The sequence below is a fragment of the Humulus lupulus genome, chromosome 2 (assembly GCF_963169125.1).
Source record: "Humulus lupulus chromosome 2, drHumLupu1.1, whole genome shotgun sequence".
Classification (NCBI taxonomy): Eukaryota; Viridiplantae; Streptophyta; class Magnoliopsida; order Rosales; family Cannabaceae; genus Humulus; species Humulus lupulus.
In genome coordinates, this window is record NC_084794.1 from 21,809,702 (window position 1) to 21,826,410 (window position 16,709).

At 34.9% G+C, this 16,709-nt stretch overlaps 2 protein-coding genes across 6 annotated transcripts; one reads left to right on the forward strand and one right to left on the reverse strand.

Annotated features, from left to right (window-relative positions):
• The first annotated feature begins 5,413 nt into the window (after positions 1-5,413).
• On the forward strand, positions 5,414-10,277 carry LOC133817460 (protein TPX2). 3 transcript variants are annotated; one of them, XM_062249984.1, is made up of 20 exons: positions 5,416-5,784; positions 6,200-6,285; positions 6,378-6,506; positions 6,589-6,656; positions 6,761-7,015; positions 7,125-7,221; positions 7,335-7,448; positions 7,561-7,680; positions 7,780-7,932; positions 8,023-8,085; positions 8,168-8,248; positions 8,341-8,496; positions 8,584-8,715; positions 8,806-8,883; positions 8,973-9,092; positions 9,176-9,342; positions 9,454-9,562; positions 9,652-9,711; positions 9,810-9,904; positions 9,980-10,277. In XM_062249984.1, the coding sequence occupies exons 1-20, from the start codon at positions 5,613-5,615 to the stop codon at positions 10,095-10,097; spliced, it is 2,373 nt and encodes a 790-aa protein (XP_062105968.1). In that variant the 5' UTR covers positions 5,416-5,612; the 3' UTR covers positions 10,098-10,277. The 3 variants fall into 3 exon arrangements, with proteins under 3 accessions (XP_062105967.1, XP_062105968.1, XP_062105969.1); XM_062249983.1 differs by having other exon boundaries at positions 5,414-5,784; positions 7,561-7,932; XM_062249985.1 differs by lacking the exon at positions 5,416-5,784 and having other exon boundaries at positions 6,386-6,506; positions 7,561-7,932.
• Positions 10,278-10,324: 47 nt separating this feature from the next.
• Positions 10,325-15,030, reverse strand: LOC133817461 (putative E3 ubiquitin-protein ligase RING1a). Of its 3 annotated transcripts, none has more exons than XM_062249986.1 (10): positions 14,642-15,024; positions 14,447-14,489; positions 13,831-13,889; positions 13,261-13,342; positions 12,988-13,095; positions 12,825-12,894; positions 11,667-12,197; positions 11,398-11,505; positions 10,687-10,902; positions 10,325-10,554 (listed from the first exon to the last, which is right to left on the reverse strand). In XM_062249986.1, exons 1-10 carry the CDS (start codon positions 14,892-14,894, stop codon positions 10,522-10,524), a joined length of 1,503 nt encoding a protein of 500 aa, XP_062105970.1. In that variant the 5' UTR covers positions 14,895-15,024; the 3' UTR covers positions 10,325-10,521. The 3 variants fall into 3 exon arrangements, with proteins under 3 accessions (XP_062105970.1, XP_062105971.1, XP_062105972.1); XM_062249987.1 differs by having other exon boundaries at positions 12,825-12,866; positions 12,975-13,095; positions 14,642-15,022; XM_062249988.1 differs by lacking the exons at positions 10,325-10,554; positions 10,687-10,902 and adding an exon at positions 10,927-11,100 and having other exon boundaries at positions 14,642-15,030.
• Between the last annotated feature and the right edge of the window lie 1,679 nt (positions 15,031-16,709).

Here is a 16,709-nt window from a genome sequence, read left to right on the forward strand (position 1 = left end):
CTTGACTAGTCTAAGACTAGTTACTCAGAGCCAAGGCCAAAGGCCTAGGTGACAGCTTGTCACATGGCTAGGGAGCGAAATCCCATGATTCTGACTCTATAGTCACGAGATAGGTTATGTTGGTGACTAGTCCGTCAAACACCTATCCTGTTTAAGCTAGTGAAATGATCACTTATTTGTAAAGCCCAGGTGATTCTATCGTCACATGGCTAATGGGAACGGAACCCACTTTAGTGACTTTTGTAACTGTCACTCCTCTATTTTGGACTGATAGTCCTGAATGATTATTATGATCATTGTTGATATTATATTCATGCAATATTGTATTTTCTTGTTGGGCTTTGGCTCATGGGTGCTATGTGGTGTAGGTAAAGGGAAAGAAAAGCTCACCCAGCCTTAAGTGGAGAGCTTAGGTGGTGATGTGTACATATGCGACCGCTTGACCACCACGCCCAAGGAGTTCTCAGGGGAACTAGGGGGTTTACCCTATTTTTGCCGCTTAGATCGGCGGGTTGTAAATTTCAAACTGTAATGATCTTTTTGTATCGTAAACAACTTGTAAACGTTTTTATGGGCCTATGAACAGTTTTATGTTTTAAATAAAATATATATTTTCCCTTTTGATTGGTTTTCCAACTTAACCTATTAACAACACCTAGAAGCACACTTTTAACTAAAGAACTCGGTTAGCGAGTTAAATTCACGGTTCAACGTTCACCGTAACGGTCTTGGGGTAACTAGGGCGTTACAATGTGCTAATTAATTACTTCTTTTTCTTTTTTAACCATATAACGAGATATATGTATCTATAAAAAAAATAGGAGCTGTTAAAAAAAATAAAAATTTATGAAAAAATTAATAAGAAAAACAAAATAATAAAATGAATTTTTGTTGGCATTATATTATAATTGCATAATTCACAATAATAAAGTATAGTATGTGAAATTAAAAATTATGACACATAGGAATCAAATGAAACCTTAAAATTAACGATAAAAAACAATTAATAGATTGACATGTTTCAAGGTAGTTGTGTAATTGTTAGACCTTGTAATTACTCATATCCTAATATTTACACTATTATTTGAAAGCGTAATGATATGTGCACCCAAAATATATACACAACACATTATACATAGTGATGTGACAGTTTAGTCTAACCAATCACATTTATTAAAACTGGGACCTACTATTTTAAAAAGTAGTAACACGTCACTATGTGTAATAGTTGAGTGCATATTTTGGGTACACATATCATTACTCTATTTGAAATACAATGCGTGTTTGGATGTCAAGTGTTAATTACTTATAAATTCCTAATATTATGTTTTGCAAAATAGTTAGTAATTAAGTTGTAAAAGAATATTATGTAATAAATACTATTTAAAATTGATAGTATTTAAGTAATTATATAGTGTGGTTACACTTAATTCTTATGGAACTAGGAGAATTTGAAAGTATAAATGTAATATATATAATATTGTTGAATTAACTATGCTATATATTATGATTAGAATTTTCTCACAATCCACTTGTTTGATTACTATTGGCTTCTAAACACTTTTAAAATATAGATAAATTGTTAATAAATTAAATAATATATGAAAATCCAATCTCGCCAAGTAGGCTCAAGCTAATAAGGAGTTACAATTTACAGTACTGAAATAATTTACAGTACTGTTTGCAAATTTTTAAACAGTTATTTTATACATGCATACAGAAAAAATAGACATGAGTGTAACAAGTTGTTTGAACTTTATTCTTGGTACGTTAAATTATTCTAAATTTCTTAAAAATTTACAAAATATCTTAAATGACTACAATGTACACTGTCATAAAAAAAAATAAAAAAATAATTATCTAAATGATGTAATACAAAAATAAATTGGCTGCGCTGCAGTGCTATCCTCTATATATACACTGCAGTGCTATATATATGTTTTTAAAGTTGAAAATGTGTAGGAAAGGTGTCAACGAGTCAAATTTTCGAATTCAGATGGAGCAATTGAACTAGTCCAAACATTCTCAAACTTTTTTACAATAAGTTTGGGTTGGAATTTAAGTCAGATTTGGGTTATCTTCTCCAAAAATATAATTTTTCAAACCTGATACATTCTCACATGCCTTGTCAGAGTTAGAGTATAACAAACAAATTCTGAAAGAAAATTGCATACAAAAATATAATACAAAAAATAAAATGAAACAATATCACTATAAGGAGTACTGCCTAAATTAATTCTACTAAAATAGAAGTAGAATTAATTCTCTAAAATATATATTGATAGGACAATAAATATTAAAAAAAAAACCAAGTAAGAATCAAATGAAACCTGAAAAGTGCTCCAAAAAAAAAAACCCTGAAAATTGTCGATAAAAAAGGACATATAGCTTTCTTGTCCCTGTGTTTTAGAGTGAGTTGTTATTTACCCCATATCTTCTGAAAGTTGATTCACTTACCCCAGAATCCCATTTTGTAAACAACGTTAAAACTAAATGTGCTGTTACAAGGCTAAAAAGGTAATTATAACTATTAAGGTTTTTAATATCCCCAATGCATTATACAAGAAATAAAATGAAGGATAGTTTACATAGACTTTCGATTTGAGAAGAAAAAAAATCTAGTTTTTGTTGTCATTTGCTAAAAAAAATATTAACACTTGAAGGATTACTACACTTGTGGAAGAAGATTGGCTTTATTGACAGCGTAAGTGGCATGTTGGTGATTTTGGATTTTAAGTTAAGATGGATGATGGTTATGAATCAATGGGGAAAAAAATGCAGATTATAGAGGTAAGATTTTCTGTATTGGAGTGGTCCAGTATATTAATCAACAAATCAAAATATTTGAATAATACAATTAACAGAATATTAATCACTCAGAATTAAGATTCAATTGACATATAACCAACGTTGTGATATGATTAGATTGGATAATAACGATACTTATTTATTTTTTCAATAATCAATATCGGTCTATTTCAATATAACAAAATACATCCAATCTTATATATTTGGTCAAGGTCTATGATATGATATCACACTAAATGTGTAAGTAGATTACCGAATCACTAAAAAATCCAATGTACTGATTTAATCATAGGACAAAATAATTTTGAATATATAATTACAATTATAATCTACTGTGACCGAGTCATTATAATTGTAACTATATATATGTTCGGGATTTTATAAACATTTGTAATAATTAATCACGTAAAAAAACATATAAACAACGCAATTTGATTGAACAAAATGATTTATACAACTTTATTGATAATGAATGAATTACATAAAAAAAAATAGTTTTATAAGAGCATAAAACCCAACAAACAAAGCTTTGGAAAGCTTCAAAATCATCAATTATCTTAAACGTTGAACAAACTATGAATGAGATCAAAGAGATAAGTGTGGCTGCCCGTAGTTGGCTTAGTGAGAAGCCTTCTAGCAAATGGAGCAGAAGCCATTTTTCAGGAAAAGCCAAATGTGATATGGTGCTAAATAATCTTTGTGAGTCATTCAATGGTGAGAAAAGCATCTTAAGGGCTAGATCACTTCCAATATTTTCAATGTTTGAAAGGATCAGACTCAAAATCATTAAGAGGTGGGAAAATAGAAGAAAATATAATTAAGAATGCCAAGAAACAAGTGAGTTAAAAACTCACAAATTATATAATTTGATTTTTCATTTGTTAGTGTCATATAATAAAGGAATATTTACATAAAGCGACAAAAAAGCCAGTTTTTAAACATTTATACTGACACGGTTTTTTTAACATTTTTACTGTTCATCGTTTTTTTTCTTTCATTTTTACGGACTCTCCTCTCCGGCTCCAGTGGTGCTGTCGCAGGTAGGAAGTCGGCAAGGCTGTGTGGGTGCTGGTGGAGGGGCTCACACGAAGGGACTCTCGGGTGGTGGTTGCGATGAAGTGTGGGAGAGGCTCGGCGTCAGAATCAGTGTTTTGGGTGGTGGGTCTGTGGCTTCGCGACTGGAACTCGGAGGTTGGTTTTGCGCACAGTAAGGCTGGGTGCTTGGGGATCTAACGACTTGGAGCTGAGATGGGGAGAGGCGAGGGGTCCTGGGCTTGCGCAGAGGTCTAGGTCGGGTCAGCTTGCATAGGTGAAATTGCGCCTGTGACGTGCATGGGCGACAGAGCTCGGAGCTTGGACAAGGTCGCGAATCGCAGGGGTGCTCGGAGCTTGGGACGGGGTGCACCTGGGCTCAATTTTGGGGCTTGGGTGAGGATGAGGCTAGGGGTTTTGGGTTCAAGGTTTTGTTGGGCAATGAGGGCTGGGTGCAAGTTATGGGATTTTGTTTAATGTTTTTGTGTGAGGTTGTTTTTAAGTGTAATTGGTTGCATTGTGTTGTTGTTTATATTTTATGTATAGTTGTTTTTATGTTGGTTTTTAGTTATTTTAAGTTTATATATAAGTGTTATGTTGTTCAGTTGATGATGTTAATTTATTGTTTAGTTGTTTTCATATATATATATTTTGATTTAAAAAAAACATGTTAACATATATTGAGTTAATGTTTAGTTGCTGTCTTATTGTTGTTTTTTAGTTGTTTCATTGGCATCGTATTTTTGTAAATATAAAACTTTAAAATATGTATTTTCCGAAAACTAAATATAGTATTTTTGAAAAAAAAAATCAAAGACAGTAAAAAAGTTAAAAAATACCAAAAATGTTTTACCCTATAATAAATGTGTTATTTTTTTGTAGGCTGCAAGTTCATCAATTGATAAACCACACAAACTTGTTTCCAAGATTTCTAATCCTGATGAATGACATGAATGAAGCTCCAAGATTACAAGAAAAATGAAAATTAAAAGAACCACTTTTGTTATATGAAGGCTGTTTATTGTTAATTATATTTTGACAAAGTTATTTAGTTATGGTTCCTTTTGTTGTTGTTGTTTTATTTTAATGGGTCATTTTGTAGTTCTTGACAACTTTAATTTTATACAGGTTGAGAACTTTGGTTTTTTTATACATCAATTTGTATTTAGTTTTAACAACGTTTATAGAATATGGTGTAAATTAGAACCAATTTTGTAAATTATGGGGTAAGTGAACCAAAGTGCAAATGAAATGATATGGGTAAATAACAATTCAATGCAAAAGACAAGAAGAGTGCTATTTGTCCATATAAAAAATTATCAATTAGTCAAATAATAATAAAATCTAAAGCTGAAAAAAGAAAAAGAAATTCCGTTTTTCCGTTATCGGCCAATTCTATGAATCAAATTATAAAATAAAATAAAAAATACAAATAAACGACATAGTTCCACGATTCAGTATGCGAAACGACACCGTAAAGTGAAAGTATTTAAGACAAGGAGAAGAAATATAGCCGTTAGGAACAGGAGAGACCTATTGGTCTGTATAAGTGATCGTTGCGTTAAGGGGCTTCCCAAATTTGAAAAATATGACCGTTAGAGATCCCTTACTCTCTTCTCTAATTCTCCAGCGTTTCAGTATCTCTTCATTTCATTAACCCCAAACCATCTTCTTCTTCTTCTGATTCTGTCTGTACAGAGCGAATCAAAGTCTCTCTCTCTCTCACTCACTCACGCCACAATAACTCCATCTTACTCCGTCTTCCACAATCCATGTCGGTGGCCGAAGAACCCAACCCAGCAAATTTAACCATCTCCACCATGATCGACGAGGCCTACGAGTTCTCGGCCCCTCGGTTCTTTGATTTTGTCAAGGGCGAGTCGGACGAGGACAAGCGCAAGGCCGAGCTCTGGTTCGACACCGCCCTCACTCACGCCCCTTCTCGTATGTTCCTCGATTATTTCATCTCAGCTTCTAGGGTTTTTCTTAGTCCTTGATTATTCTAATTGAAGTTTCGATTGGACTTTTTTCACGATTATTTGAATGGTTTGTTTACGCTTCTTTTGGTGTTAAGACTTTGGTGAACTAAGTTTTCTTGTATGACCAAGAACGAAAGATTTATTTTTCTTCCTCATTAAATATGTCCATGTTTTGAGATAGCAAAGTTGTTGTGTTATAGTAATTATGGAACTTATGAGTTTGATTATGCTAATTCTGAAGTTCTATGTGTTTTTCTTTCGCTTTCAATGAAGTCAATTGCTCTCAGGAGATGATAGAAAATTGTTTAGAATTTGGTTCAGAGTTCGAGTGTTTGTTGTTGCAACTTTTCAAAGTATTCTTTTGCCCCAAATATATGCAGCTTTCATGCCTAGAATCAAGACCGGTAGATCTTTCACCATGGAAAGCTTATGCGATTTTAGTGTAGCAGATCAGATGCAGAAGGAGGTGACTTTCTATAGTTTTATTTTTCATCTTAAATTAGAAGAACTTAGTTTATGACCTTTTATTGATATCATTCGTGACTGAATATTTTTCAGACTTCTAGTTCATCGTCCGATTTGAAAATTAATGGTACTTCGGAAACTATGCCTGAAACCGTGCTTAGTCCAGTTGAGTTAAAGGAAGAAGTAATTTCTTCAGAGACCAAAGAAGAAATTGTCATAGTGGTACTTAGTTATTATATTTAAACTCTTTTCGATCAAGACATCTTTGTTGTTTTTCTGTATCTGATCAAGTTAGTCTTTTCAGAATTCTGCTGATAAAGGTTCAAAGGAGGATGGCAAAGGGGAAAGCAAGAGTACTGAGAAACATGACAGGTTTGTCTTCATGAATCTATGCCATGGAATTAGTACTTTAATACTAGTAATTAGTGCTAAAATTCTGATTCCATTTTTGTTTGCGCTTTCTCTGCCTATCTCAGAGCATCAGCTACGATACTTTCTTCTTCTTCTGATGTGAAAAATGAAGCGAATAGTGATAAAGAGAATAGCAAACCTTCTGTTCAAGCAGAAAAAGAAGCTTGCACTCCTGTGCCACCGAATCCTGGGACCAACTCCAAGAAGCACCAGACAGCTAAAAAGATTGCTAGTTTAGTTAGAAACCCATCAGCCTTGAAGCCAAAAAGTCAGATAAAGTCGTCACAATCCAAAACCCCCAAACCATCTTGTTTGAAAAGGTGGGTGCATTTTTCTTTGTTCTGATATACGTTTTTTTTTTTTTTTTTAATCTTGGGCCTTCAAGTGTGTACTGATTATGTGCGGTTAATTAAACTCAAAACATTGTAGTGAAACAAATGTGAAAAGCACTGCTGGGACTCTCACTTTGGCCCAGGAGAATCAGGCAATTAAGCGACAGAAGTTGGAAGGAGGACAATCTAGACAGGTAATTATGAAGCTGCTACACTTCTTTTTTTGTCTTCCCCTTCCCCTGTTGCTTATTTTGATTTTTTTTTTCATCTTAAAACTAATGTGTTGTCTTGTCTCTTCAAAACCCAGATTCTTAGCCTCAAACCGCATAATCTGCCCCACAAGACAAAATCGGGTCTTGTAAGTGGCAGTTCCAACTTCTGCCCATCAACTGTGAATAGAGCTAAAAAAGATGAAAGAAAGGTTTGTGTTTTTCATTAAATTGCTTTTTGGTTTTCTCATTATAATTCTTTGAAAAAATTTCGAAGGTTGGTGAACATGGAATTTAACTGGTAATTTTTTTACCCTGGAATAGATTTATGTTCGAGAAGGAGCAGCACCAGCACAAGCTCCTCCATTTGTTTCAGCTGCTGAAATGATGAAGAAGTTCCAATCAAGTACCAGAGACCTGTCGTTGCCTCACACTGGTTCTCAGGTTAGAGAAATAAAATCAAGTCCCAGTTTTTTGCTGTCCTTTTATTTTATACCTTCCACAGTACTTAATATTCTTGTTGTTTATGCTTCTACTGTGCAGATGAAGCCTAGACTCACATTGACAAGGCCCAAGGAACCTGAGTTTGAAACAGCTCAGCGAGCACGCTCTGTTAAGATTAAAAGCACTGCTGAGCTTGAAGAAGAGATGATGGCCAAAATTCCCAAGTTTAAAGCACGTCCATTGAACAAGAAGGTAATAATATATAAAATATTTTGCTCGTCCCTTGAACAAGTGTGGCTTGTGTTCTTTCATGTTTAATGGTTAATCGGTTCTTTTAAACAGATTCTGGAAGCCCCGTCGTTACCTGCAGTACCAAGAAGTACACCCCAGCTGCCAGAATTTAAGGTGGGCAAACATATAAAAATGAGTGCAAGTAAGAAAAAAGGAGTAGAGTCTTACTAGTTTCCATGTTTCGTAATTGATGTAGGAATTTCATTTAGAGACTTCGGCAAGAGCAAACCATAATGCAGAATCGGCATCAGTTGTCTCAACAGATTCGTCACGTCAGGTAGAGAGCATTCATCTTGTATTTTATTATATCTTTGAAAAATTGATCTTGTTCATCTGCTTACATTTTCCTGTTTGTTGTTCATCACACAGAAAAATCAATGGAAGGGCCATTTAACTGAACCTAAAACCCCGCTACTTCAGACATCACTAAGGGCCCGACCACCCAGGGTGAAAAGTTCCTTGGAAATTGAGCAAGAGGAACTTGAGAAACTACCTAAATTCAAGGCTAAGCCTCTAAACAAGAAGGTATATCGTCTTCTTCTTCGTTTTGTTTTCCAACGCCTTAAAAGAACAAAAAGATATCAAGGGTCTTGTTTCTTTTCTATTTTGTAGATATTTGAAAGCAAGGGTGAGTTGGGTATGTTCTGTAATGTCAAGAAACATATTACAATCCCTCAAGAATTTCATTTTGCTACTGATGAGAGGATTCCACCACCTTCAACAGTTGCAGATCTTTTTGACAAGGTACTTGTACACTTGATGTTGATCCTTCTGAATTTTAATTGTTGAAATTGGCAAAAACTAACAACTACCTTATTATTATTCTGTGATTAGTTATCTTTGAACATGGAACCTCGCCATAATCCACTTCCGAAAAACACAACACCAAATCCATTTCATCTGCATACAGAGGTATACATGAAGAAAGTACTTTACTTTTCTTCAAATGAATTTCTTTGTATACAGTGTCTTACTATGTTTCTGTGTCTTACTATTATCAGGAAAGAGGAGCCGAGAAAGAGAGGAAATTTATTATGGAAGTTGTGCACAAGCAGTGGGAAGAGGAGCGAGCCAGGGTTCCAAAAGCTAACCCATATCCTTATACCACTGACTACCCTGTGGTACTAAAATTTGTTTCTCTCTCCCTCACCACACACTTGATTGTCTGTATCCTACCATATTTGATTAACGTGTTTGCATGCAGATTCCACCCAAACCAGAGCCCAAAAATTGCACAAAGCCAAATCCTTTTCAATTGGAGAGTTTGGTGAGGCATGAGGAAGAAATGCAAAGAGAAAAGGAGGAGAGAGAGAGGAAAGAAAGAGAAGAGGCTCAAATGAGAGTATTCAAGGCACAGCCAATCCTTAAAGAGTAAGGAGCACCACATGACTGAAGAAGAGAAATTGCAAAGAATCATCATAACTAGTTTAAGACGATATAACTAACTGTTAATCAAATTTTCTTTTGTCTATGATGCAACAGAGATCCCATTCCAGTCCCAGAAAAGGTGCGCAAGCCTTTGACTGAAGTTCAAGGATTCTCTCTTCATGTGGACCATAGAGCTGTGGATAGAGCAGAATTTGATCAAAAGGTAACTCCTCACATAAGTAATAAATCTTTTTGTATATACGTTGCATCTACTAATACTTAAAAGTCCTTTTTATTTTAATTTTTTGACAGATTAAAGAGAAGGAAGTGATGTATAAGAGATACAGAGAAGAGAGTGATGCAGCCAGAATGGTCAGTTTTGCTCTTTCTTTCAAATCTACTAACTAATGTAACAATAATAACAACAGCTTGAGTGTTGACGTAAGCCTTTGGCTCAATATATCTTGCAGATAGAAGAAGAGAAGGCGCTGAAACAGCTGAGGAGGACAATGGTCCCCCATGCTAGGCCAGTGCCAAACTTTAACAACCCATTCTGCCCCCAGAAGTAAGATATCATTTTTCAGACTTTTTTTTCGTTTTGTTTCTTTTACTGATATTGATATTATTATAATAATTATAGGTCGGTCAGGGAAGCTACAAAGGCAAAGTCACCAAATCTTCGCGTGCTACAAAGGAAAGAAAAGAGAAGAATGATAGTAAATTCTGCCACTTCGAGTGCTGCTTCCAATATGAGATAGATAGTAGATAGATGCGTTTGCCTTAGATTAGATATTCTTTGTTGTGTTGTAGAGATATATACAGCAAGCTACTAGGGTGTAGCTGCTGCTGTGTGCAAGATCAATGTACATCAATCATTTTATTTATTCAATCATTTGTACTGAAGCAAATGTAATAAGCAAATATAAAATTTGAATGTACATCAATCATTTTATTTATTCAATCATTTGTACTGAAGCAAATGTAATAAGCAAATATAAAATTTGAATTTCCATTGTAAAATTATTATTTTATGATTCTCTGTGCTTAGTAAATCTTCTACTTCCAGCACCACATTTATTATTATCACTAAACTCTCGACCCTTGTCAGTAATGAATTATAAACAACCTTTTTCACTATATTTTATGCAGAACCAATCTGTGTCGAAAAAGCCTTGAAATGTGTTAAAAGACTCCCTTCCGCCGATACCCGAGTATCTGAAACAACATAAAAAATGGTTCATAGAAAGATGAGCGTAGCGTAGAAAGACATATAAATTCAGCCATACGAATGTAAAAAAACTCATATGGTGTTGCACTTCTATTATGGATAAGCACTTTGGGACTTACCAAATTGCCCGGACTCGGACTGCAATGGGCTTTGACCCCAGCCAAAGTTTCTTCTGCTTCCAAAACTTGCAGGTCATCTCTGCATGGATCAACCACCACCAGGGACGTTGAATCTGTATCTGAGGTTGTTTTGTCATCTTTGGGGAGGGGTTGTTGTCCTTTAACCACCAAAAATTCGACTTCTTCGGCTTTCAAAGGTGTCTGACGTGCGACATACTGTATACATCATCATATACGAAGCAATAGCATCTCATTAAAGGTTTCAGGTGTTAGCAAAGCAAGCAGACCAACGAGGTATGAGAAAATGAATGCATCTGTACTTGGGTTTTTGTCAGCTTAACGTGTTATATTCAGCACTCTCTAGTTTATTGCGCAAGTTAAGGAGCTCATCGTCAAGAACCATCACCCTCTTTCCTTTAAAAGATCGTTCAAATGGTAGGATTAGATTGGATCATTTTTATATTGTAATTTTGTTCTATCCAATCCCTATCTCCATTGTATTTCCTTGGAAAGACAAAAAAAATTGCTACTTTGCATCCAACCTGTTTTCTTCTAATTTAGCATTTTGGCAAATAATCAACTAATTAATTCTTACATATTTTTCCTAAAATATTTTTTAATTCTATCCAAACATGACTTGAGGGTACAGTGATGAACCATAACAATAATTTACAAGCGGATTAAGAATAAAGTTCCCAAAAGAAATCTTACTTCACATAGGTGTTTAACAGACAAACTTGGCCGACAGCAAAGGTGAGACTGCTGCAAACTGGGCGTACTCTGTTTGTCCAGAGAAATCAGCACGAGATGTAATTCTAACTGCACAGTAATAATAAATTTTGATTAAAAAGGTTGAAATTAACAAGGGAAAAATGTATCAGGTTCCTATGATGCTATTGGACAAAAATCCTAGTCTATCACCATTTATTGAGAAATTACAGAACGCCGTGGATTATAGAAATTCATCAGCATCTTTATACCTCATCACTGTTTTCCTCTAAGCTCCGAAGGTAATCAACCAATTTGGATAAACGAGTGTTTCGGGAACTTTTATTGTTGAAACCACCAGCACTTCCATGACGAGTGTTACTACGAGCACCACCCCTTCCCCAAGCAAGTATTTCAGAGTTCCATGCAATACCAGGAGAAATTCCCCGTTTCTCTCCATTCATCTCCAAGTCATTTTCAGTGTTTCCATCTGAATTGGCCACTGATGATGAAGGCTGAGAAGACCGAGTACCTGCTTGTCTCTTGCGTCGTCTATGTCTGGTTTCTATACGACTCTCATCATTGGAAGATTCACCTTTGCCTATATTGTTATCATTTCCATCCTCATTGTCTTCAGATCCTTGAAGCTCAACAGCTCGGCTACTTCTTCTCCTTGAATAAGAATTTCGATGAATGCGTTGTGTCCTTGCTGTATATGTATCTGGTGTGTCTTTCCCAAGTGTGCGTCTCTTAATTAGAGCTTCTGATTGTCTTTGAAATATTTGGGCAATTGATGCTTGGATCTAAATGACCAAACATTGAAGGAGCACACAGGTGAGAATACAATTTATGACCCCATACCCAAAATGTAAAATCCCTTTCACAATTTTCTGGCTAAGAAACCACAATAGTAGGGGTTGAAATTGAATTATTATGTTCAGAATTTACAAAAAAGCATGAAAAACCTCATTAACCCTTTTTTTGCTTTTTGGTGTGTGTTTCCAAACGTGGTTGCATTCCAGACAGTGACAGGTTAAAAGTATGGCAAAGTCTTATTTGCAAGCATAACTTATTAAGACAACAGCAGAAAGTAATGGCCGTCAAGAATAATGTCTATAAAAGTCCACATTTAAAATGAAGTCCGGTTTTATGGTAGCATGGAGATCATTCAGATGAAGACGTCCTCGGAATAATAGTCTTTAATATTAGTTTACCAACAACTCTGTTAGGTATGTTGGGTAGGTTCTGTTTTGGTTGGTTAGTTAGTTAATAGGTTGTTATGCTTCTCAGCTTTCTATTCATTCAATACAATTCAGATTCATTCTCTTGTATTTCACTAATATTTAATGAGTGATATATGTGAGGATACTGCCCGCGAGGAAATCACTATAATTTTTATGCAAACAACCAGAAATATCCATGAAATTTACCTGCTTATTTCGAGTCTTCTCCTCTTCGTGAAATGCTAATTCCTGAAAAAGTGACAGTGAATAATGCTTTCTTTGCAAAAACATTATCAAAAAAACATACATAAGAAAGTTCAAAAATAAAAATAAACGAAGAAGCTCATCTAAATCTACCTCCTCCTCATACTTCTCAATATCTGGATATAAAACTGCAATAAGGGCATCATAGTTTGGATCATCTCTCAGGGATCGTCGACTGGCACAATGTGTCCGGCAAGCAGGACACTCATTGTTCCTGATTATGCATCAATAAGACAGAGTTTTCTATTACAATTTTATAACTATCTTCTATATTCTGATATCCTCACAACTAACAAAAGATGAATATAACAGCTATCAGGACAGTAATACAAAAGAAAGTCAGAAAAAAGATAAGCTGTTATAGCTCAAGATTACATACCCCATTCGCATTGATTTGTCAATGCATTCCCTGCAAAACCTGTGTAGGCATTCCATTACAGTTCGTGTTTTCTTAATAATACCTGTCCAAACCAAATACAAGTTTTGTTACTTTTTCTCCCTAAACACTATCAAGGCAATACAACTTCTGTTACTGTCAACACTAGAACCTCTGCACTAAGCTAATAACTTGACAAACTGAAGATGTCGTAAAGAAAAAAGTCACAATGCATAAGACGAGAATGGCATCCCTGCTTGAAAAATTACTATAGCTTCAATTGCTGATCTTTTCGACAGCCTTTTCAACATCCGAAATAGATTACTTACCACTTAATCATCTAAGTTAGTATGCGCAGGCTAACTAGTTTCCTCAGTGAGTCAATTTACATCTTTAGAATGTGCTGGGTAGCACACTGAGAAAGCTTACGCTTACCCCAAAAAACATATATATATATATATTGCACTAATGAGAAGATGTCTTATGATATCAAAATATGAATTAGAGATGAATACAGAGATTATGGTTTAGAAATGCTACGTTATAAGGAAAAGATTCATGAAAGAAAATCACCTAGACAAATCGGACATTGCACATCCTTACGTATTTCTGGCAGTTTTACAAAGACAAAACTACAAGAGAAACAAAAAAAAAGTAAGTGGAATTAGTTAACTAAATTCATAGAATCAAATGTACGACAAACAATACAGAAATGCATAATTAGAACAGAAAAATGGATATCTAAAATGGTCATTAATGGCACTGAAACCATAGCCAGTACCGTACGATTCCATAAATATGATTAACATAGTAACACGGCTGAGCAGAAAGAGTTCAGAGATTGCCATTATGGGAAATAGACCGCATGGATACTGGCTAGAGCCATAAGCAAAAACAGGCCTAGATCCTAGCATGCAACACTCCACGCATCAATTAAAAAAACCAAAACAGTTTCGAAACGCATAAACAATTATGCAAGCTACACAACCTCTATAATTGAAACGCATTATCCTCTTCTACAAAAACATGGAAAACCCATCAACATCGACGAAATGAAGCTTCCAAGTATAGCTAAAATGGTCGTAAAAATAAAAATCAAAACCAGCTAGTACCCAGAAGAGATGGCATAAAAGAAACAAACACGGAAATGGGTTCGTGAAAAAAAGAGAGACAGAGTAAGAGAAAGTACTCTGGTTTTAGCTGAGAGCTCGAAGATGGAGTTCCCTCAGAATCTGCAAATATAGAAAGAAGAAGAAACAAAGAAAAAAACGGAAAAACCTCAGCAAATCGAGAAAACGAAACTCGACCCAGATAAGAAAAATTAATCACAACCCAACGGAACACATCGAATGCAAAGAAAGAAAAGAGCAAAAAGCCACGTAACCCTCTTCATCCTCATCATCATCGTCGCCGTCGTCGTCTTCCAACGCTTGTTGTTTCACTTGTTCTTCTTCTACTTCTTCTTCAGTTTCCTCATCAAGTCCTTGTTCTTCATGGCGTCGTAAAAGAAGTTCCAGGTCGTCCTTAGGGTGAGGTTCGGGCCGAGATTGCTTGGGCCTGGGATGAAGCGTGGGCTCTGCATCACCGTCGTCGTCATCGTGGGAATTTCCCGGCGAACAGCGCTTCTGGGCAGGCATTGTTGGAAGCGAAGAGGAAGAGAAGATTCGGCGGTTGATGATATGGGATTATCGGGTTTGGCGATGGTGAGAAGGAAAAGGAAGAAGTAACATAAGTATGAGTAGAAGAAGACGAAGACGATGTGAGATTTTGGCTGCTTTTATTTATTTATTTTATTAAATAAAATATTATTAAATTAATAAAGAAATAGATAAATTTATGAGAGAGAGGTTTCGGCAAAGGAAAGTAGCACTACATGTCGCCTGGCTGAACGGCCGTCTGTCTCCGTCGAAGGGTGTTTCAGTCTTTTCAACTTGCTTTAATTAACTTTGCTAATTATTGAAGATTTCACTTTCTTTGAAGGAATTATACCTTTCAATCTCTTTAATTTTGTCACATTCATTGCTTTGCCTAGTTTGTAAACTCTCTTTTTTTTTTTCCAACGACTAAACCCTTTAGTCAAATAATTTAGTAAAAAAAAAACCTTAGGAATATATGATTTTGAAAATCTACAACTAAATTCTAGAAATAAAGAAATAGGTGTGTGTGACAAAATAGTACTCTTTTTATAGTTAAAAAAAATTGTAAAATGTTGTTGAATTAAGACATTTCTCCTCCTACCCTTCCCCATTCTCTCCTTCTCTTTCCCGAACAATGTAGATTGCACGCCCTGACGTTGTTGTCAGCCACCAACGGAAGACGACCCAGCAAGCACCCTCTCCCATCTCCCTCTTCTCCCCGACATCGACAACATGCAACAACAACTCGCCTGAGCACCTAGGCGGTTCCAGCAACTCTTCCACCTCCAAACTCTACCGAGCAATCCACCTCTAGTCCTCCTCTGCTCCAATCTATGCAGCTCCTCCTCCAAGTCAGTTCTTTCACTCACGGATTTTAACTTTAAAAAATTAAAAATTTCAACGTATATTTAAATTGATATTATGAACTTTGTAAATATTGTTGCTTGTTGTTGTTGATTGTTTTCAATAGAAAAAAAAATTGAATAGAACTTCTTAGCTTTTATAGATAATTTATTCTTAAAAAAAAGGTGCAAAAAAATTTGTTGAAGATGTTTATGTTGTTGTTGAATGTATTTTCAACTTTGTGTTTATAAATGTTGTTGACTTTTGTTGCTTGAACCTGAACAAAAAAAAAAAAGTTAGGAGGGTTAACTTGATGGTCGAGTTTAATCCCAAAAAATGGGTTGTAGTTTGTGGGTTGATATCCCAAAAAATGGGTTATAGTTTGTGGGTTGATTTCCCAAAAAATGGGTTGATAGGTCAACCCTACTATGGGTTTGGCCCGGTTGAAAATATGTCCAACATGCTCAATGAACACATTTATTTCTATTTTTAAACTCTTTTTTATTTATATTAGAATTTATATTTTTTTGGACTATGTGTTTTGTCTCATTACTTGTGTGGACCAAGCGTTTTGACAAATTACTTTCTGGACCTTATGTTTTGTAAAATGGTTAAAATAGAACCATAAACTCAATTTTGATGAAGAGAAAATTGAATATAACAACACAGTTTTTAAGTAGAATGATTTTATTTTTGTTCTGAATTGTTAGTTTTGTAAATTATTTGTGATTTTAATTGAGAAAACATTGACCAAAATCGGTTTTATGGTTCTATTTTAACCATTTTACAAAACATAGGATCCAAAAAATAATTTGTCAAAACACATGATCCAAACAAGTAATGGGAAAAAATACAGGGTCCAAAAAGGTATAAACCCTTTATATTATCTTGTTGTTTCATATTTGTTTATCTACTTGCACAACATTCATTGCATAAAATTCTTGGAGTTAAAAAGTTAGGTTTTAAAATTCT